This window comes from Canis aureus, chromosome 2, assembly GCF_053574225.1.
Source record: "Canis aureus isolate CA01 chromosome 2, VMU_Caureus_v.1.0, whole genome shotgun sequence".
NCBI lineage: Eukaryota > Metazoa > Chordata > Mammalia > Carnivora > Canidae > Canis > Canis aureus.
Window position 1 is genome coordinate 41,488,609 of NC_135612.1, and position 23,174 is coordinate 41,511,782.

General features: G+C 42.8%; 1 protein-coding gene across 1 annotated transcript in view; it reads left to right on the top strand.

The window, feature by feature from the left end:
- Positions 1–23,174, top strand: part of ADAMTS17 (ADAM metallopeptidase with thrombospondin type 1 motif 17) — a 330,972-nt gene that overhangs the window by 62,273 nt on the left and 245,525 nt on the right. Inside the window, exons 5-7 of the mRNA XM_077869670.1 lie at positions 13,379–13,462; positions 14,370–14,527; positions 22,335–22,378. Coding sequence (XP_077725796.1) covers positions 13,379–13,462; positions 14,370–14,527; positions 22,335–22,378 — 286 coding nt within the window. The remainder of the gene's footprint in view (positions 1–13,378; positions 13,463–14,369; positions 14,528–22,334; positions 22,379–23,174) is intronic.

The window sequence follows — 23,174 nt, forward strand, 5'->3', positions numbered from 1 at the left end:
TCATCTCATTTATTTTTTTTAATTGTCCGGAGCACAAATGCCAAGAATAAACACTTATTATGGCAGCTAAAGTAGTAATGAGGCCAGACTTCCACTTTGATATTTGCTTTCATAATTTGATCATCAGGATGGGGGCAGGGAGGGGGTGGTACTATTGCCCCCAAACTCCCCCACAGTGGTATGATGAAGGACAGGGACTGAGTGGTCCCTATACTTGGCTTTAATCCAACACTCTTCACTCCCCTTCCACTGCTCACACGAAGAGGTTGGCTGAGGGCAGATCTGGGGCCAACCACATTAATTTGGGATTTAGATATTTCTTGATGAAGCATGCCTAGTAAGGGTGGGGCCATTGTGGTGAAGGGCATTTGGCATGTGTGCACTAATACTGAACCCTTCAGCCTCCTCCTGTGGGGTTTCTTGGCCAGTCTGATGAGGCCAGAGAACAAAAGAAAGCAGAGTTTCCTTGACCCACTTGTACAGACTCTCAGCACTGGGAACTAGTTTCTATTGCTCTAGTGGTGGGCCACCATTCAGCAAGTTTAAAGACAGGTTATGTTCAGACATTACACCTTGTTATGAACAAGACCACCCTCTGCCACTACCGTCCTTCAATCTCTTAAACCCTAGTTTTGAAAATCCAAGGAATTCTGTTCTTCCTGTGGCTCTTCTGGCAAAGGGATTACTGTTAGGAAGCAAGATCTTCTTTAAACCAGGAGGATGGGAAAGGATTATGGGTGGGATGAGGAGCCCTGTCATTAGACAGGTCTCCAGGTGCAGTGAGCAGGAAGCTGAGGCCAAGCAGCCCACCTCTCTCCTGTCAGAGTGTTTACTATGATCCTGCTGGATTGAAATGGCTGTGTTTCCCTAGTTTTTGTGGATTTGGAAGGGAATCTGCTAGAGTGGTTGCCACCTTCCTTGCACCATGTTTCTCTCCAAGCTGTGAGAAGTAGCTTTGGGTGGTGACATCCAAGCTCCCACACCCTTCCCACTTTCTGGCTTGGGTCTCTGAGTAGAGACCTGTTCACCCACGCTGTGGATCAGACCCTTGAAGCTAAATCTAGACAGGCTCCTATCCCCCAAGGCAGGCCTGGACACTTGTTAGAGCCTTGGTAACACATTGAAAGCTGGGTGAATTTGGTGTTATGTGTTTGCTTACAATTTTCAAAAGCATCTTATGGTTGTGATGTATGAATTAGGTGTCGTGGCACCTGGGTGGTTCAGTGGTTGAGCATCTGCCTTCAACTCAGGTCATGATTTTGGGGTCCTGGGATCAAGTCTCATATTGGGCTCCCCACAGGGAGCCTGGTTCTCCCTCTGCCTATGTCTCTGCTTCTCTCTCTGTCTCTCCTGATGGCACGTGCCTGAGAGGAATGGAAGGAGAGGATGTCTGTGATGGCAAGCTGGGTTGTGTCTCCTTCTCCTCATACCTGGTGTATTTCATTATATTTCCGTCCTACAGAGGAGATGGAGGCTTGTGGGCAGTGCTGTGGTCAGGGAGCACAGCCAATGAGCAAGTACACAGAAGGGCAAGCACTCGAAGCCAGGGCCAAGGGAGCCCTGTCTCACCTTTCAGGGTCACAAACATGTCTGGGGCCTATTGTTTGTCTTCATGTCCAAAATGGACTGCCCATCATTGTCTCTGGCCTTGGCAACAACTCTGTTCAGACAACAGAGGGTGACTGCAGGAGCTGCCTTGCTGGGCTCCTCATGTTCATTTTCTTCCCTCTTGATTCCTTGCCACAGAAGGACCAGCAAGAGCTTCATCTGCAGAATTAGGGCCTTGTTACTAAGCAGCACTATGCCCTCCTGTGGCTTCCCATGTGGGTGATGGGGAGTACCCCCCCTGTGTTGCACAGCCCTCCCAGGCTCTGTAACTGAGACCACCTGCTTGCCCTGGACATTATTCCCTTCTCCACCTCAACAGTAAACTCCTGCCATGTTGGCCTCTGTTTCTCAGGGGGCCCAAGCTCTTCTGTGACTTACAGCCTCTCTTTGTCAGTAATCCTCCTTATCAAACTAGCTTCTCTATCTTTGCGGGCTCTGGGCAAATGTCCCCTTGGAGGGGCTTTCTTTGCTGACCATCTGAAGAGGCCAACCTGTTTTCTTTATCCTTGCAGTCTGCTTTGTACTTGGTCCTTATCTCAAGTTACAATTCCATATTTATTTGCTTTTGAAGAACCACCTTGATATGAAGAATTTTCTTATGCTATTGAATTTAAGCTGGTATAAATTTAAATTAGAGGGGCCTGGGTAGCTCAGTGGTTGAGCATCTGCCTTTGGCTCAGGGCATGATCTCAGGGTCCTGGGATTGAGTTCTGCACTGGGCTCCCCCAGGGAGCCTGCTTCTCCCTCTATGTCTCTGCCTCTCTCTCAGTGCCTCTCAATAAATGAATAAAATCTTTAAAATAAATAAATTCACATTAGCATATTTACAACTTTAGGATGTTAAGTGTAATCCCCACAGTAACCACAAAGAAAATAGCTACAGAACATATACAAAAGAAAATGAGAAAGGAGGGCCACTTGGGTGGCTCAGTCAGTTAAGTGTCTGACTTGATTTTGGCTCAGATCATGATCTCAAGGTTCATGAGATTAAGCCCTGTATTGAGTTGTGAGCTGGGTGTGGAGTCTGCTTGAGATTCTCCTTCTCTTTCTGCCCCCTGCCATTCTCTATCTCTCAAAAAAAAAAAACAAAAATGAGAAAGGAATTAAAAAGCTTCACTATAAAAAAAAAATCACAAAAAAGTAATGCAGGAAACAAGGGGCAAAACAGGCTATAAAGTATATCAAAAACAAATAGTAAAATACAGAAGTCAGTCAGTCCCTCCTTATCAGTAATTCCTTCAATGTAAATGGATTGAATTCTTTAAAAGATCAGCAGGATGGATTAAAATATGTATCTAACTATATACTGTCTGCAAGAGACTCAGAGTTCCAAAGACACAAATAAGTTGAAAACAAAAGGATAGAAAAAGATATCCCATGCCAATAGTAGCCCTAAGAAAGCAGAAGTGGCTATACTAATATTGCACAAAATACTTTAATCACAAGAAGAGATAAGGATACTATATATTAACAAAGGTTTCAATACAGCAAGGAAATATAACAGTTGTAAGTCTTTTTGCATCTAATAACAGACCATCAGAATATGTGAAGCAGAAATTGCTGGATTTAAAGGGAGAAATATATAGTTACATAATAAGAGATTTCAACCCCTCCACTGCCAGTAGTGGATAGGACACCTAGGCAGAAAATATAAAGGAAATAGAGGACTTGGAAAAACATGATAAACCAACTTGATCTAACAGACATACAGAACACTCTACAACAGCAATAGGATAGTCCTTATTTTCAGGCGCACATGGGACATTCTCCAGGATACAGCACATTTTAGGCTGCAGATTAAGTCTCAACAGATTTAAAAGATATCATATAGGGCGACCTGGGTGGCTTGGCGGTTTGGTGCCGCCTGGGGCCTGGTCCTAGGGAACCAGGATTGGGTCCCGCGTCGGGCTCCCTGCATGGAGCCTGCTTCTCCCTCTGCCTGTGTCTCTGCCTCTCTGTGTGTGTGTGTCTCTGTCTCTCATGAATAAATAGATAAAAATCTAAAAAAAAAAAAAAAAAAAAAAAAGGATATCATGCAAAGAATCTTCTCCTGACCACAATGGGATTAAGTTAGAAATGAGCAACTGAAGGAAAACTAGAAAATCCACAAACATGTGGAAATTAAAGAACATACTCTAAACCCATGGGTCAAGGTAGAAGTAACAGGGAAAATGAGAAAATACATACAGATGCATAATAATGAAAACACAACATATCAAAGCTTATGGAACTCTGCAAAAGTAATACTCAGTGGGAAATACATAGCTGTAAATGCTCACATTAAAAATAATAAAAGAAGAAAGATTTCAAATCAGAGTCTGCTGCTCCCCCTGCTTGTGTGTGCTTTTTCTGTCAAATAAATAAATAAATAAATAAAATCTTTAAAAAAAACAAGGAAAATCAAGAAAGCCAAGAGCCAATTCTTCAAAAGAATTAACACAATCATCAAACCTGTAGTGAGAGGGACTAACAAGAAGACTCATTACTAAAGTTAGAAACAAAAGTGGGCACATGACTACCAATTCTACAAAAGTAAAAGGGATTATAAGACAGGACTATAAACCATTGTATAGCAGCAGATTAGATAAACTTAATGACCTGGATGGATTCCTAAAATCACAAAACTTAGTAAGATATTATCATGAAGAAATAAAAACTTGGGAAGACTTAGAACTAGTAAGGAGATTGAATCTGTAGATTCAAAAATCTGGCCAAAAAAAACCCTGCACCTGACAGCTTCACTGGTGAGTTATACCAAACATTTAAAGAAGAATAAAGGAATCAGTCCTCCTCAAACTCACCCAAAAAACTGAAGAGGAGAAAACATGTCCTAACTCTAAGAGGCTGGTATTGCCCTTACAAAGTCTGATGAAGACACTACAGGAAAATAAAACTACAGTTCTTTATGAATAAAAAAAATTTTACCTTGTGATTATTGATATAAAAAACCTATGCATAATATTAGCAAACCAAATTCAACAGCATATTAAAAGGATTATATACCATGACAAAGTGAGGTATGCCCAGAATGCAGGTATGGTTCAACATACAAAAATCATTCAATGTAATAAACCATATTAACATAACAAAGGGAAGAAACACATAATCATTTCAATTGATTTAGAAAAATAATTTGATAAGATTCAATACCTTTCCATATGATAAATATCCCAAAAACTAGGAATAGAAATAACACCTCAACATCATGAAAGACATATATGAAAACTCCATAGTGAACATCATACTCAAGGGTGAAAACCTGTAAGTTTTTCTTCTAAGATGAAGAACAAAGCAAGGATGCTTGCTTTTACCACTTCTATTGAACATAATACTGATAGCCTAGCCAAAGCAATTAGACAAAAGAAAAAGCATCCAAATAGGAAAGGAAAAAGTAAAATTATCTCTAGTCACAGATGATGTGATCTTATATGTGGAAAATCCTAAAACTTCCTCCCCTCAAATTTTAGAATGGGATAATTCAGCAGAGTAGCAGTATATAAAGCCACCACACAGAGATCAGTTGAGTTCTATACCTAACAAAGAACAACCCCAAAATGCAAGAAAACCATTTCACTGGCATTAGCATCAAAAACAAATACTTAATAGTTAACTTAATAAAAGAAATGAAAGACTTGTACACTAAAAACTACAAAATATTAGTGAAAGAAATTTAAGAAAATGGAGAGGAATGGAAAGACATCCACATTCATGGGTTGGAAGACTTCTTAATTAAGATGTCACCACTACTACCCAGAGCAGTTTGCAGATTCAGTGCAGTCTCTAGCAAAGTCTCAACAATATTTGTCTTTGCAGAAATAAATTCATCCTAAAATGTTCATGGAATCTCGAGGGACCTTGAGTAGCCAAAATAACCTTGAGAAAGAACTGAGTTGGAGGACTCTACACTTCTTGATTTCAAAATTTACTACAAAGCTATAGTAATCAAAACACTTTGGTGCTGGGATACAAGCAAATATAGAGTGAGCTTAGAAATAAACCCCGACATATATGGTCAAATGATTTTCAACAGAGGTGCCAAGATCATTCTATGAGGAGAAGTGTTTGTCTTTTCAACAAATGGTGTTGGGAAAATTAGATATTCACATAAAAAAGAATGATGTTGGACCTTTACCTAATAGAATATACAACAATGATCTTGAAATGGATTAAAGACTTGAACATATAAGCGCTGAAACTATAAAATCCCTAGAGGAAAACACAGAGAAAAAACTTCGTGACATTGGATTTGGCAGTGACTTCTTGGCTATGATACCAAGGCATAGGCAACAAAAGAAGAAATAGGTAAATTGGACTTCATCAAATTTATTTATATTTTTTAAAGATTTATTTACTCATGAGAGATATGTAGAGAGGGGCAAAGACATAGGCGGAGGGAGAAGCAAGCTCCCATGGGGAGCCTGATGAGAGGGACTCGATCCCAGGATCCTGGAATCACAACTTAAGCCAAAGGCAAATGCTCAAACACTGAGCCACCCAGGCATCCCTGGACTTCATCAAATTAAAAAACTTTTGTGCATAAAAGGACACTATCCGCAGAGTAAAAAGGCAACTCGTAAAATGAGAGAAAATACTTACAAATACATATTTTATAATATCTAGGATATAGAGAACTAAAACGCAACAACAAAAGAAACCAAACTGATTTAAAAATTGGCAAAAGCACTTGAAGCATTTCGCCAAAGAAGATCTGGAAGTGGCCATTAAGTACTAGAAAAGATGCTCAATGTCACTGATGATCAGGGAAATGTGGATCAAAACCATAATAGGACTTCATTACCATTAGGATATTTATTATTGATATTTATTTACCTATCTCTCGTAGAGTTGACACATAATATGACATTAGTTTCAAGAGTACAACATGGTGATTCAATAACTGAGTTATGCTCACCAAAAGTGTAGCTACCATCTGTCACCATACTATCATGATACCAGAGACTGTGTTCCTTCTGCTGTACCTTTCATCACTATGGCTTGTTCGTTCCCCTAACTGGAAGCCTGTATCTCTTACTGCCTTTCAACCATTTTGGTTAGGATGCTATAATTTAAAAGTTCATATAATAGCAAGTTGAGTGGATGTAGAGAAATCAAACCCTCGTGCTGTGTTGATAGAACTGTAAAATGGTTCAGCCCTTATGGAAAACAGACTGGTAGTTTAATATATATATATATATATAATAGAATTACCATGTCATCTACCAGTTCTACTTCTGAGTATACACTCAAGGGAAATTCAGGCTATAAACAGATATTTGTACACCCATGTTCATAGCACAATTGTTCATAATAACCAAGAGGAGGAGCAACCCAAGTGTCCATGGATGGATAAATGGATAAGCAGAGTGTGGTTCATACATACTATGGAATATTAACCTTAAAAAGGATGGAAATTCAGACATATACTATAGCGTGGATGAACCTTGAAGATACTCTGCTAAGTGAAATAAGCTGGGCACAAAAGGACAAATGCTGTATGATTCCACTTACATGAAGTCCCTGGAGTAGTCAAATTCATAGAGACAAAGTAGAATGGGGACTGCCAGGCCTGGTGGAGGGGGAATGGGGAGTTACTGTTTAATGGGTGCAGAGTTTCGGTTTTGCAAAACAAATGAATTCTGTCGATGGATAGTCGTGATCATTGTACAATAATGTGAATGCATTTAACGCTACTGAGCCTATACTTAAAAGTGTTTAAGATGGTAAATTTTATATTCTATGTATTTACTATAATTAAAAATAAGTCAAAAAGAGGCTCACCCAGTAATTCTATTCAGCTGTATTTCTATGGCACCTTCTAGGGTCTGGGGTGAGAATAGGGACGATGGCCGGTCCCATTCCCATGGAACTCATGCAGTGGGACCAACAGACAGTGTTCCCCACACAAATCAGTAAAATTTGTGTGCAAATTTTATCAACTGCTATACAAAGCTCCAGGCACTAGCAAGTGGACGAGGTGGTCAGGGACACCTCCACAAGAAGCAATGCTCCACCTAGAAGGGATGAGGCACTAAAGAGCTAGACAGTGGGGGTCAAGATGGCATTTGGGAGGCACAGAAAGAGGTGGTTTCTGCTGGGTGATGGGAAAGGGGCGCAGTGAGAGGTGTGCCAGCTGGCCAGCCTCACAGTCTCCTAGGCCAGGGAGGGGAGAGTGGGCTTCAGTACCGCCTGTGTGAGCAGATGCTACCGCAGAGGGGTAAGCAGAAGAAGGGCATGCCCTGACTTGTGTTAAGGGAAAAAAAAAAAACCCTCTGCTTGACACTAGGAGGGAAAAGCCACTGGGAAACTGGATCTTAAAGCTGGCAGTGGGCTACAGAGTGGTCCTCTGGACTTGGCTTTGTCCATTTTCCAAATGAGCTGTTGTGCCTTTTTACATATGTATCTTGGTTTTCCTGTGGTTGGGGGTGGCAGTGACACAGGAGCAGGCATATTTTAAAGAACCAATTGTAGATGGAAACAGGTGGCGTTGACCCCAGAACCCCTGGGTTTGGGCAGCCAAATTGGAAAACAGGGCCACTTGACAGATCTTTGGTTGTTTGTAGCTTCCTTAACAACCATGGAGTGAAATGAAAACGTGAACTGTTCCAGGCAAGTTCTTTTTGAAGAAAAAATGACATCAATTTTATTCAATTACCATGCAAAACAGACAACACGCCTCGCTGTGGTGCCCAGAGAAACCATCAGAATGTTAGAGTACTCACTGGCTCCCACATGCCAGCAGCCATCCAGAAGAAGCCTCCAGGGGGATTATAAAATGCAGGTGGCCAGGCCCACCCCCAGGCTCCCTGACTCAGTGGTTCTGGAGTGGGCTCCAGAATGTATTTCCGGCAAATGCCCAGGTGACTTTGGTGCTGCTGCTTCAGGAACCCCACTCGGGGGGCACTGTGCTAGAGAGTAATTTCCTGTAGGGGGCTCTGAAATGGGGACCAAATATGACTTGAATCCCTGTCTGTCCCAGGAGAGGCCCCGAATAGCACAGGTAGGTGGTGCTCTTGTGAAACCCTGCATGGGCACCCTGAACAGCTCCTCCCCCACATGTCACTTGCTTCTTCTCTGGCCCTGTCCAGAGTCCCCAAGTTGCCCAGCCAGGAGAGCTGCGTTGTGCTGCTGGCAGCAGGTCCACCCAGCTTGGCCCCCAGGCTGCCAAGGAAATGTGACAAATGCAGCCAGGGCTCTGAACACTTGCCAGGACGCAGCCAGAGCTGGACGCCGGAGACAAAATTTCCAGACGATTGGCCGTGCTGTTCCTTGCCCAACCAGGTGTCTCCCTAAACATCATATGGCTGCCACCTCCAGGACTTCTCCTGAGCATGAATTTCCATGGGAAAAAAAGATGAGGAGACTTTGTTACATGTCTTTGGGGCCTGCTGCTTTGTGTTTGTGGCTGTCGTCAGATTTTCATCTGGCTTGTGTGGCTTGGCTCTGGGCTGCCAGGGAGATCCTTGTGCATCTGCCCTGCTCTGTGCTCTGCCCAGCTTTGTGGGAACGTGGTATGGCTCACGTCAGGTGACGAGGTGCTCTAGCCATGGTCAGGCTCCCAGATCTGCTTTCCTGGAAGTGAGCACCCTAGGTATCTGTCACAGGGAAATGCCTGCCTTCAGGCTCATAGAGAATGTTGCTAGAGCATGAAGCTTCTTTCCAAAAATTAATTCAAAGAATTCTGATTGCAGTAAGATACACATTAAATTTATCGTCTTAACCATTTGTAAGTGTACAGTTCAGTATAAGTATATTCACATTGTTGTGCAACCAGTCTCTTGCAGAACTGAAACTCTGTACCCATCTCCCAGCCCCAGAAGCATGAAGCCTTGTCTCCCCTCCATCTCACATCTGTCTTGAGCACTTGCCCCAAGAGAAGTGACTGAGTCTTTGGGGTAGTGGTTGAATAGAATGCACAGAACTATCCTCAGCTGAGCGAGGAGGAAATGGAAGTTTTCTGACCAGGGAGATTGTTCCTATAGTTTTTCCTTCCTGAAATTTGCACCTTTTAACATGAGTTCTTGATGCTGCTTTTATGTGGCATGTCACAATAACCACTGAAGAGTGCTTTACTGTGTTATTCCTTGAAACCTTTAAACAATATCCTTTAACATCCCTGGCTGATGTTGATGTTCTAGGCTATAACTAAATTGTACCTTGAAATCCTGTATGACTTGACGTTTCTCCCTCAGAACTGCGGCAGATTTTCATTCTTCCTATTTTTCATGTTTTGAATTGAGGTTTTCCAGTTTGGGCCCAATCCTACTGCTGAATATTTTTGGAAAAATTTGAGTCGCAGCCATTGGGTGGTTCTCAAAATATCAAAACAAGGAAAAAGTTATGTGTTTTCCCCTTCTTCACCCAGGTTTGGGGAGAGGTAATTAAGACATGACTTCAGAATTGGCTTACAGATAGTCCAGTGTAAAAAAAAAAAAAAAAAAAAAAAGAAAAAAGAAAAAGAAAAAAAATGATTACTATTTTGTTTGTGGGGGGAAAAATTGGAGGAGGTATGGAGTAAGAACAGAACAACTAAATGTGTTCTGTTTTTCCTTGTGGGAAAGAATATTAAGTTACACAAAGATTTTCTTTTGCTTTAATAATGGTTTTAAAAGAGTAAGATCCCAGCAATGACACAGCTAATTCCTTTGTCACACAGATGCTGAAACATTGTGCGTGCCTGGCTTCTGACGTTTGTATGCCAGACTCTGTGTCCAGCTTCACATGGCCTGAATTAACTGTGGCTACACTGTCTGCTTTGGTTGTTGCTTTATGTTGTTGCTGATGGACTGAGGAACACAGTGCCAACTGGAGAAAATCTTAATGCCCCTGCTGGAAATTCTCCCTTGTAGATTGTGTCTGTCAGGAAAAAAAAAAAAAAAAAAAAAAAGTAGACAATTCAAAACGAAGTGAAAGAAGTCAGAGGAAAATAAATACTGTATGATCTCATTTTTATGTGGAGTCTAAAAAGGCTGAACCCGTAGATACAGAGAAGAGTTTGCTTATGGAGTGGGTAATGGATGAAGGGGGTCAAAAGCTATAAACTTCAGTTTTAAGTCTTGGGGATGTAATGTATAGTACGGTGACTATAGTTAATAATACTATGTCATATGTTTGAAAGTTCCTCACAAGAGAACAATTGTAACTATGCCAGGGGATGAGTGTTAACTTATTGTGGTGATCATCTCACAGTATATACATATGTCAAATCACGTTGTACGCCTAAAAATAACACAATGTTATATATCAATAGTATCTCAATAAAACTATAAAAAAATAAAGAAACAACCAGGACACAGTGAAGCTGAAATATTTCCCGATGTGTTCAAAAGACTCTTATCCGTGTTCTCTCTATATCTTCTACTACCACCTACACGATCTATCCCATTATACCCTGCTTTGTCCATATTATAGGAAAGGGATCCAGGGATACTCACATTCAGTAGGCTCTTCCCATCCATGTCAACTTTGATTCTTCTGCCTTGTTTGAGATTTCCTATCTCTCTTCCCCTTGAAATGCTTTCCTTTGATGTTTTTGATATTGAAATCTTTATAATTGAGTTCTACCAATGAGAGGTAGACAAATCCTCTTTTGTTATTATAACTCTGTCTCCATGATGCACTTCCCTAAACTCATTAGAATAAGTTTAGGGAATGGTCTTTTTTTTGGGTGGGGGGGATGGTCTTACTGCTGGAGAAGCCTGGATATGAATTGGGGTCATAGTTAACTGGCTGTGGGTCTTGAGCAGGTGGCTTTCTCTTGATGAGCAGAAGGTAGTGGACACACTGACCTTGACTGGTTATGATGAGGGATAGAGGTGACACAGGCTGGTACATGGCAGATGGCCGCAGGCATTGAGCTCCCCCTTGCCCTATTTAAAGTCCCCTTCAACCTCCTACACAAGAACCCAGAATGGGAGTTTTGAGTTTTCTGTCAGGATTATTTAATATCCATTGCTTCTTTTGGAAACTGATGTCCTATGCCTTTTTATTTTTAAACAACTGATTTCCATCTTAGCTTTGTGTATATATGCACACTTGTGTGTATGATTCCAGAATTGTCGATCATATGCATATTTCTTTTGGGAATTCATATTTATGGGAGCTTTTTGAGACTTTCTTTTTTTTAAGATTTATTTATTTCAGAAAGAGAGCATGGGGGGAAGGGCAAATGGAGAGGGAAAAAGAATCCTCAGGGAGATTCCTCCCTGAGCATGGAGCCTGATGCAGGGTTCGATCTCACCACTCTGAGATCATGACCTGAGTTGAAATCAAGAGTCGGAAGCTCAACTGACTGAGCCCCTCAGAAAGCCTTTTAAATAAAATCTGGATCATATTTCTCACATATCTATATATATATATTTTTAATTCCAGTGAGACTTTATGAACATTGAAAATTAAATTTCATATAATTATTCTTTCTTCAGGTTTTTTTTGTACTGGAACAATGCAAGCTGTTTTTTAAAATAATTTTCAAATGAATATAATTTTTAATTAATATAATTTCTATTTTATGATTTATTTATAAACATTTATATTTTATTCATTTGTATTTTATATTTTAGATTCATAGAAAATTGGAACAAATAGTATCAAGAGTTCCCATATACAATTTCTCCTCTTAGTAATATCTTACAATACCATGGTATCACTAATGAACTAATATTGATGTATTATTATTTTTATTGAAGCATAATTAATATACAATGTTATATTTCAGGTGTACAGCATATTGATTCAATAATGCTATACATTATTCAGTGCTCCCCATAAGGATAGTCACCATCTGTCACCAAATAATGTTATTATGATCTTATTGACTATATTTCCTATACTGTACTTTTTGTCTCTATGATTTATTTATTTTATAACTGTAGGTTTATACCTCTTCATCCCCTTTGTCACTCATCTTCCCCACGCCTCTCCCACGTTCTCTGAATTTAAGAGTCTATTTTTGTTTGCTTATTTTGTTTTTTTAGATTCCACATATAAATGAAATCAGGTGGTATTTGTCTTTGACTTTTTTCACTTAGCATACTACTTTCTAGGCTCATCCCTAGTCACAAAGGGCAAGATCTCATTCTTTTTAATGGCTGAGTAATGTTCCATTGTGTGTGTGTGTGTGTGTGTGTGTGTGTGTGTGTGTGTATTTACACACACTACATCTTTATCCATTCATCTATCAGTTGACACTTGGGTTACTTCCATATCTTCTTGGCTATTGAAATAATACTGAAATAAACATAGGTACATTTATCTTTTCAAATTAGTGTTTTCATTTTCTTTGGGTAAATACCCAGTGGTGGAATTACTGGATCATATGGTATTCTATTCTTAATTTTTGAAGGACCCTCCATACTGTTTTCCACAGTGGCTGTACCAATTTACATTCCCACCAACATGAGGCTTCCTTTTCTTCCACATCCTTGCCAATATTTATTATTTCTGGTCTTTTTGATACCAGTCATCCTGATAGGTGTAAGGTCATATCTCATTGTGGTTTTCATATGCATTTCCCTGATGATTGAGTATCTTTCCATGTGTCTGTTGGCCATCTGTAGGTCATCTTTGAAAAAATATATGTTCAGGTCCTCTGCCTACTGGATAATTTTTTTGGCATTCTGACAGATGATTATTAACCAAAACCCATAGTTTACTCAGATGTCCTTAGTTTTTACCCAACATCTTCCTCTGTTCCAGGATCCCATCCAGGACACCAGTGTATCTTTCTTAATTTTTACATTTACATCATTATTTCTTTGTTTTCTCTTGACAGGTGTACAATATGTTTCAGCACCAGAGCCTTGGAAGTAAGGTGAACATTCAAGTTACCAAGCTCGTCCTGCTACGACAACGGCCTGTAAGTCCAAACAGGCACCCTCTAGGGCTTACAGATGATGTAGCTGGCCTTCAAGTCTCCTAGTTGCCATTGAGTGCTCAGGAGAAGTGCTGGTGGTTGTCAGTCTTGTCTGCTCTCCAGGGCTTTGCAGATGGCAACAGTGTGCCCTGGACCAGGCACTGGAGACATCCAGTGGGAGGAAGTGGGTACTGTTACTAGAAGCTTGGTGTGCACGTGATCATGTTGGAATCTCAAGGGAACCCTGAGCAGTGGACCTGTGTGCACCCTTCTGACACTCTGGCACATCTCACCTGTGCAAATCTGGATGTTGAGGTCTCAGGAAACCCAGGGCTACTCTTCTGGAGCTATCTCCCAGCATCAGGCAAAATTTGGATTCATTGTAGCATTGTTTTCTGATTTTTGAGTTGAGTGCATTCTCATGTGATCATGTTGCCTACGGAGTTGGGCAATGAATTTGAAAATGAGGGACTGGTGCTTGGTTGGGTACATACAGCCCAACCAAAAAGAATATTTTTCTTAAATAGTCTTCATTTTTTTAAAAATTTTATTTATTTATTTATGAGAGACACAGAGAAAGAGGCAGAGACATAGGTAGAGGGAAAAGCAGGCTCCCCCTGGGGAGCCTAATGTAGGACATGATCCCAGGACACCAGGATCATGACCTGATCAACCACTGAGCCACCCAGATGCCCCCATAGTCTTCATTTAAACTTACAAATAAGGCCTGGCCTCTCTCTGGGTCTCTGCCCCGTTCTACCCACATTAGGGTTGTATTTGGGAGAAGCACATCACTGAATGATGTCCCAGTGAGCAGCTGCCTCTGCACTAATGTTCTAAATATAAACTCCAGCTTCCTTGGTGTTTGCTTTTTTTAACTACTCCTTCCCCAATCCCCAATTTGTTTTAGGCCAAGTTGTCCATTGGGCACCATGGCGAGCGGTCCCTGGAGAGCTTTTGTCACTGGCAGAATGAGGAGTATGGAGGAGCACGGTACCTTGGCAATAATCAGGTTCCAGGAGGGAAGGATGATACACCCCCCGTGGATGCGGCTGTGTTTGTTACCAGGTAAAGCTGGATTTGGTCTGTAACTGCAAAGATGACAGGAAAAAGACATGTTCCTCTTTGCAGAGGAAAATAAGGCAGTTTGCTAGAAATTCAGGCTTGGAAATCAGACCTTGGGCCAGCTCTCTGAGCCTTGGCATCCTCATCAGTAAGATGAGGATAAGTGACAATACCTAACCGTGAGTTCTGAGGATTCAGTGAGCACAGTAAGCACTTTTCACAATGCCCAACCCAAAGTAAGGACACAAATTGTTAGCCATAATTGTTTTTGTTGTTGTCATTAATATAAAAGCAGCAAAATCCTGGTTACCCAAGAGTCTTAAAACGTCCAAGAAAATTCATCTACTACTTCTCCCTGGCACCATATATAACGCTCACTGGGAATGAGCTAACCTGTGTTGGAGGCTGCCTCCTACCTGGCTTAAGCGTACTATTGGAGGGTGAATGGATACTCCTAGTTTCCTGTGAGAGGGAGTCCACAAAGGCACACTTGTGCTGTGCCTGGCCCCATCCTTGGGGCCCTCCTGGGACATGAGCAGGAGGCAGAGATGCCTGGGGAATTCACATGGAGGTTCTGGTGCAAGTAAGGTAGCTGAGCTTTCTAGATAACAGAGCTGGACTTTTCCAGACTGAGAGGGAAGCCGGGGGCCTGGCGGTGGGCAACAGAAACCAAAGACAGCCTTCCATACAGGCAGCCGCAATGTGATCTCAGCTGGCCAGGGCTGCAGAAACAAAGTACAGCAGACTGGGTGGCTTAAAACAACAGAAATGTATTCTTTCATTTTTTTGGAGGCCAGGAGTCCAAGATCAAGGTGTGGGCAGGGTTGTACTCTCTCTGAAGGCTCTAGGATAGGATCCTTGCTTCCTTCTTCCTAATTTCCAGGAGTTGCCTACAATCTTTGGCATCCCTTGTCTTGTAGATGCATGGTTCCAACCTCTCCTGTGCTGTCATGTTGTCCTGTAGCTGTCTCCTTCTGTCCCCATTTCCTTCTTCTCATAAGGACACTGGTGCTTGAATTAGGGCCCAGCTTAGCCCACTATGAGCTCCTCTTAACTTGCTTATACCTGCACTGACCCTCTTTCCAAATAAAATCGCATTCACAGGTACCAGGCACTTGACTTGGACTTGAACCTATCTTTTTGGGGAACACAGTCTACAACAGATATGGATGTGGCTCTTTCATTTTTCCCTTATGTCTCAAACATCTCTGAGACATTTGACTTGCTTGAAGTTGATAGATTTTGCTAGAAAAACTGATTTGCTTGGGTTGCTTTACTTCCACAGTGTAAGTAGAATGCATTGTGTTCATACCAGAACCCCCCCTTTACAAAATAGGCAGAAGTATTTCTCGATAATTTCATCTGTTAAATTAAAATACCAAAATGTTATTAGACTTGCTATGCTGTCAACTTTGAATTTTAAGGAATTTTTAAAATTAAGGAAATGACTTCTCAAATTAGATATTTTCTTTTTTTTTCTGAGTTCAGAGATGAAGTTATAGGAGGGAAGTATTTACCATTCTGGTAGCTTGAGACAGCCTGCCCCTCTAAGAGGGGCCAGAAAGGCTCCCTGGTGTATCTCTTGAGCCCTGGCCCAGTGACATCCCAGAGCTAACTGGGGAAGATCTGAACCCTCATCCCCAGGCACCTGGCAATGCAACTGCCTAACTTTCTCCTCTTAAATAAACTCAGAACATGTGCATTGCTACCACTAGACACCAAACAGATACCTCATCACCCTTGTGAGTGATTCATCAGTTTCCAAACCTAAGGGGTTAAAATATGATATGTAGCACACTGATCCCTTAAGAGAGAATTTGCTGCTCTTACAGGATGTGATTAAATGTATAATGGGACATTTAAGAAGAGATCTGTTCAATAATTCTAATTGCCTGCAATCTGGCTGGTGCGCTACCAAGGCACCAAGGACTAACGATGATCGGGAGCCAGTTCTTGCTTTGGATCTGGGTTTGCTTACCCCAGGGAGTCCTGCGAACCCCTTGGTACCACCTTCTCCAGAGGCTCTGGCACCATGTGCTCACTGGCCAGAGGTTGTCATTGCTCTAGGCACTTTGAAGTGGTTTTGGAGACCTGTGGGCCTTTCTGAAAGCATCCTCAGGATTACAGTTTTGAGATGATAGGTAGCACCCTTTGAGAGTGGATTAGATTTGGAGAACAGCGAAGTTTCCTTGGGAGCCATGTCTGTGTATGGCTGTAAATTCACACGACTAATTATCCAAATGCTAATTAAGTGAGGTCCTAAAGAAGAGGCCTTAAATAACATCATCTTTGGAATATACAACTAAACTTCCAGGATCACTACTTTGAAAGTGGTTCATATCAAAACTACATAAAATATACAAATTCTGGCATTTGTGAGATCTTTCACTATGTAGTCCACTATGTAGTCTCTTTCCTGCAGTTTCATTCCTTGTCTGGGTCAAGGATGTGCTTGGTTTGGGAAATGAGTAGCCCCCCACCCCTTTATTTTTCAGAGGCAATAAGTGTTACTGAAATCAGTGTTGACAAAGCTTCTGGATTAGCCTTTTCACAAAGCACCATCAGCAGATGTGAATGCACCCTCAGCCTGAGAAGGCTGCCAATTAGGCTTTCTGGCTTTCTTTTCTGCTTCCCACCTCCAACAAACTTATTTACTGTACTGGAAATATATTGTGTAAAAATGTCAGGGTTTTTTTTTTGTTTTTTTTTTTTTTTTACATCTCACACATTAGGTTACATTAGGTTTGGGCTACTACCAAAAACAAGATAAAGTAATGAGTGTTGTCAGGATGTGGAGAAATTGGACCCCTTGTGCACTGTTGGTGGGAACGTGAAATGGTGCAGCTGCCATGGAAAATAGTATGGAGGTTCCCCCAGAATATTAAATGCAGAATTACCATATGCTCCAGCAATCCTACTTCTGAGTATAAACCCAAAGACATTAATTGGAAGGAGGGCTTCTTTTTTTTTTTTTTTTTGAAGATTTTATTTATTTATTCATGAGAGAGACAGGAGAGAGGCAGAGACATAGGCAGAGGGAGAAGCAGGCTCCCTGCAGGGAACCCAATGTGGGACTCGATCCTGGGACTCAAGGATCATAACCTGAGCTGAAGGCAGGTGCTTTAACCACTGAGCCACCCAGGTGTCCGAGACAGAGGGTTTCAAGAGATATTTGTGTACCTGTGTTCTCAGAAGCATGACTCATAAGCTAAAATATAGAAGCAATCCAAGTGTCCTTTGATGGATGAATGGCTAAACAAAATTCGGTCTATGCATACAACGGAATATTATTCAGCCTTATAGAGGAAAGACATCTTGTCATCTTGTCACAGGCCACAACATGGATGGACCTAGAGAACATTATGCTAAATGAAATACACCAGTCACAGAATGACAAATATGGTCTGATTCCACTTACATGAGACCTCTAGAGTTAAGTTCATAGGGACAGGATGTAGAGCTGAAGAGAAGAGAGTAGGGAGTTAGTGTTTAATGGATAGAGTTTCAGTTTTGCAAGATGTAAAGTGTTCTGGACATTTGGTTGCCCAACATTATAAATGCATTTGACATCACTGAACTGTATGCTTAAAAATGTTTGAGATAGAGAGTTCTATGGTATGTGTATTTTATCACAATACAAACAATCTGAAAATTTTTCTAGTTCAGCACTTAGGGGAGCAGGGGTGGTCCCAAATGCATGGGAGTAGTTCTGAGTACAAGTGCTAGGGTGGGGGGTGTCTGGTGGCCCCAAGGAGCAAGGTTCCTTCTGCTGCAGGTAGAGCCAAGCAAAGGCCTCCTGTATCTCCATTACCTGAGGCCAGCCCAGGAGCTGGGGTTCTTTCTCAGTTTCACACTGACATCTAATGTGGTACCTGAGCGATCATCCTTCCTCCCACCTGCCACTGCGGAGTTGCTGGGTCGAATCGGCCAGTGCCTGGCTCCCTGTCTGGGTCCTCAGAGCTGGGAAGTTGAAGACCTCCCAGAAGTACGGGGGAGGCAGCACCGGAGTTGGGGCTGGGAGCCGAGTTGGCTGAGAGGCATTGTTTAATAATTAGAGGCTGAGAGTTGCAGTCTGCTAGGTTAGGATAATAACGGGCTGATATTTTCACGTGGAAACTGAGTGTGAGACAGCTGCTGCTCTTAAGAAGCAGCTCCTTCCTCTTGGAATAATCTGAGCTGAGAGTCTAATCACAGGCTGCATGGGCCGGGAGGGGTCTAGGGGCCCGTGTCCCCTGCTCCTGGGACTGAGACTGGTCAGTGCAAGGATTTCTTTCTTTCTTCCCCACCCCCTCTTATGGGCCGTGGCTGAGCCCAAGAACACATTCTTCTGGACACCCCCCAGCCCTACAGTTGGCCAGCCACAGAGTGGTGAGCATGACATCATGTCCAGCAGAAGCTGCTGAGCCAGAAGCCACAGAAGCTGGCTTTCTTGCAACTACAACCATGTCTGGGGCTAGAAAACACCTTGGAATGGACTGAGTCTGGGGACCACATGGGACTCACACAGAGGACTGGGGTCCAGGGTGCTTCAGCACCTGGCACAGCTTTGCCTTTGGCTCTGCGTCTCCTGTAGGAAGCCATGAGAGTGGGATTTCACCCCCAAACCCAGGTCTGTGCTCCTGAGGGGCACCTAGAGCAAGCATGCAGGGCCAGCTCAGAGCTCAGCCATAGGTACCCCCAGCCCTCCCTCCACCTTCCCCTTCCCCTCCATGTCACTCTGTCCTGCTCCCCAGAATGGTCTTCTCTTTGGCCTCTGAGCAAGGGGGAAGGGGTCTCATACCTTGCTCATGGTGAGAGCTCAGTGAGTAGCTGGACCATCGAATTACATTTTCTCAGGTTTCCAGACATGGGGGAGATGAGGCCACTGGGAAGCTTGCAGAGCACATTGAAAGTAGCCTGGAAATGTATGTCTGTCAGTAATAAAGAAGCCACTTTTTATTAAGCCCCAATTGTATGCCAGGCAATAAGTTATGCACAAGATTAGCTAAGTAAATTGTGGGGCCTGGTGCAGAATGGAAATGTGGGACCCCATGTTAAAAAGACTTTCAAGATGGCAATAGTTGATGGGTTTGGGGGATGGGAAGCTTGGCTCTCCCCTCTGTGAGCAGACCACACTTCTCCCACTTCCTCAGGAGAAGCAATGGATGATATTGCAGGGTCTATCATTCGAGACCATCTATTTCCCTTCAGGGGAGCCATGGGATGAGAGAACACACGGTGCTCCTGTCAGCCAGCAGGGCTGACTTTCTCCAAGAGGGGGCCTGTGAAGTGGGCACCATCTTTGACTAAGTTCTGTTCACTTAACTGTGGGACTGATGGTCACATGGCATTCTCCTTTTGCCCAGGCTTTAGTTGTGCTCACTCTGGGAAACCCTAGAGCAAGGCATGGGGCCAGCTTGATCCGTGTGTGTGTATGTGTGTGTGTGTGTGTGTGTGAGAGAGAGAGAGAGAGAGAGAGAGATGTTTGAAACATTCAAACAGGAGGGATGTCAGATCAAGAGTGTTGAGTTAGAGTCAGGTAGATGCCAGAGCAGTGAGCATATGTATGTCCCTAATTTTATTTGTTTGGTTTTCTGTCTGCCACTGCTTTTTCCTTGCTACCCTCTATTGCCTGTTAATTAGTCTTTTAAAAGGTCATCTCTCAAATATTTATTTTAATTCCAATTAGTTAACATACAGTGTTACATTAGTTTTAGGTGTACCAACAGTGATTCAGCACTTTTATTTATTTTATTTTTAAGATTTTTTTTTTATTCATGAGAGAGAGAGAGAGAGAGAGGCAGGGACACAGGCAGAGGGAGAAGCAGGCTCCATGCAGGGAGCCCGATGCAGGATTCGATCCCGGGACTCTAGGATCACGCCCTGGGCTGAAGGCAGGTGCCCAACCACTGAGCCACTGGGGGATCCCTGATTTAGCACGTTTATACATCATCCAGTGCTCATCACAAGTGCCCTCCTTAGTCCCCATCACCTATTTCACTCATCCCCTTACATCTCCTTTGGTAACCATCAATTCTCTATATATGAGTCTGTTTGTTGGTTTGTCTTTTGCCCTTTGAGCATTTCTTTTGCTTCTTAAATTCCACATATGAGTGGGATCATATGGTATTTGTCTTTCTCTGACCTATTTAGCTTTGCATTATACTCTCTACCTCAATCCACATCATTGCAAATGGCAAGATTTCTTTTTTGACTAATATTCCATTTAGTTCTTGTGATTTTGGAGTGGGATTGTGACAAGAGTACAGTTCTCCCCCCCACCCCACCCCCCAACTGTGGGATTCTTGAAAGCTTCTGTTTTTCTTCTGTTAAAATGGCCTTATAATTGGTTATCAAGACATACAGGTTTGTTATGAAAAAATTCAAACTTGCAATAAGTAGAACCTAGATGAGTTGCTGACCTCTGTGGGTTGCTGACAGACTCGCCCCAGGTCCTCCTCAGTGTTTCTCTGGCTAGTTTCAGGGCCACACTTTCAGAGCCACCCCATCCTCTCCTCTGGGCTTGCAGCACCCAGTTCTGTACATTGGGACCCCAAGTAGAATCTGTGGTCTGAGTAGGCAGGTGGAATCTTTGACAAACTTCAAGTGAGCCATTTCCCTGGGAGCCCACATAGTGTTGTGAGGCAACAGGTGTGGGTCACATTCTAGAGGTAGATACAACAGGACATGCTGTTTGTTGGCATCAGATTGACATTGAAGGATAAGGAAAGATGACTCTCTACAGTTAGGTTAGGAGAGTAACCCAGGCCTTCTCTGTGAACGGCAGGTCAGATCCTTTCCTGAGAAGAGATTCTGACAGAGGGTAGGGGAGGACAGAGTCTCAGAAAGAGCAAAGGTGGCCCAACTGGGACCTGTCATTTTCTTTGACAACTTGGCTTAGTGCTGACCTAAGTGTCTGGCTGGCTCCATCTTCCTTCCCAGAAGAACTTTCAAAGTAAAATGAGAAGTGGCTTCAGAACACAGCTTTTAAACCTGAAGGAGTTTAAGGGAGTGGGCACTTTCTGTCATCTCCCCATGAGCCCCCATGAGTAGATGAGCATGGGACCCTGGGGTGGGGTGGGGGGACCAGGCCAGTGCTCTCCTCACCCGGTTCCAGGCAGCCAGTGATCTGCTCAGCCTGAGCATCATCATCACCATCATCAGTGATGATTCTCATCACTCTGGGAATGCTCTGGTTTTGGAAAAGAAGGTCCCAGAGCCGAGTGGGTAGAGGCCATAGTGAACCCCTTATACTGGCAGAACTGGGGCTGGACCAGCTTTTGAGCATATTTGCTCTTCACACACAGCCACAGCCCCCTCCCAAGGGATCCTAGGAAGCTTTAAAGGATATGACTTAAAGAAATTACTTTTTGTTATCTTCTCCTCTAAGTGCTACATGGTCACTTCAGCATCTAAAAAACCCGTCGCTGCCCACACAGAGTAGCTTGGGGAAGTCACTATAGTTTGACGATATTGAAGAATAATTGGCTCTGATGCATGACTTGCAAACATCTTCCAGAACTTTCGCAGTTGTTGGAGGGAGCCCTCCCAGCAACAGAATGTTAGGTGGAGTAGTTTAGCTATGAAAGGAGGGCTGTTAGGTGGGGTCATGGGCCTACCAGTTGGGAACATGAATGGGTTAATCTTGACAAATGACTAGTTGTTCTTTGCTATAAGCTATGACAGCTGAAGCAGTAACATTGCTATGTGCAGGATGACCAATCAAGCTTAACCGACAATGTTTTCTTCTCCTAGTCTTGGAGGATATTACATACACCTGACCATGTCTGGGTTTTGTTTTTTTTGTTTTTTTTTTTTGTTTTTTTTTTAGGACCGATTTCTGCGTACACAAAGATGAACCATGTGACACGGTTGGTAAGTTTAGAAGCAGAATAATAATTTACGGGGCTGCTGAACCCTGTGATAATCTGGAGACCTGGTAACACTTCCAGTCTGGAGGAGCATATTCTCAAACTCTGCCTTTCCTGTTGCCTCTTTTCTTATAATTTTTTTCTTTGACCTCTTTGACTTCAATTTTTAATCCCCCCTGGATACATATTGAGGTTGCTTAGGGTAGAGGACATCAAGACAGATACTTAATAAGGAAGATAGGAAAAGTTAAACCACGGGGGGCACCTCCAGGCTGCCTCAAGGTGATGGTGGTTGGAGCCACATTAGGTTCTGAGCCTCTTGGTCACTCATGCAGGACGGGGGACCCCACTGAGTTACACAGTTGTCATGAGACCAGAACTTCCAGGTTTATTCTCACGTTTGCCGATGATCATTACCAAGTGTCCAAAGAGGTAAAGTGGGACTGTATGGGTGTGAAGCTGGTCTCTACCCTAGCCTGGGCACCAGGCTCATTGTTTTCTGGTCACATGGTTCTGACACCAACATGCAGCACTGGCAAGGCACATTTTCCTTCTTCCCTTTCCTTCTCTTCTCTACCTTCACTTCCTCCCCCGGCTTTTCCCTGTTTGCCATCTTCCCTCCTCTCCTGTCCTTATTGGTATCTAGCTTGTTCTTGACATGTCATAGGTTTCCAATTAAAACCAGTCTTTGGGGGATGCCTGGGTGGCTCAGCAGTTGAGTGCTTGCGTTTGGCCCAGGGCATGATCCTGGAGTCCTGGGATCGAGTCCCCATGTCAGATTCTCTGCAAGGAGCCTGCTT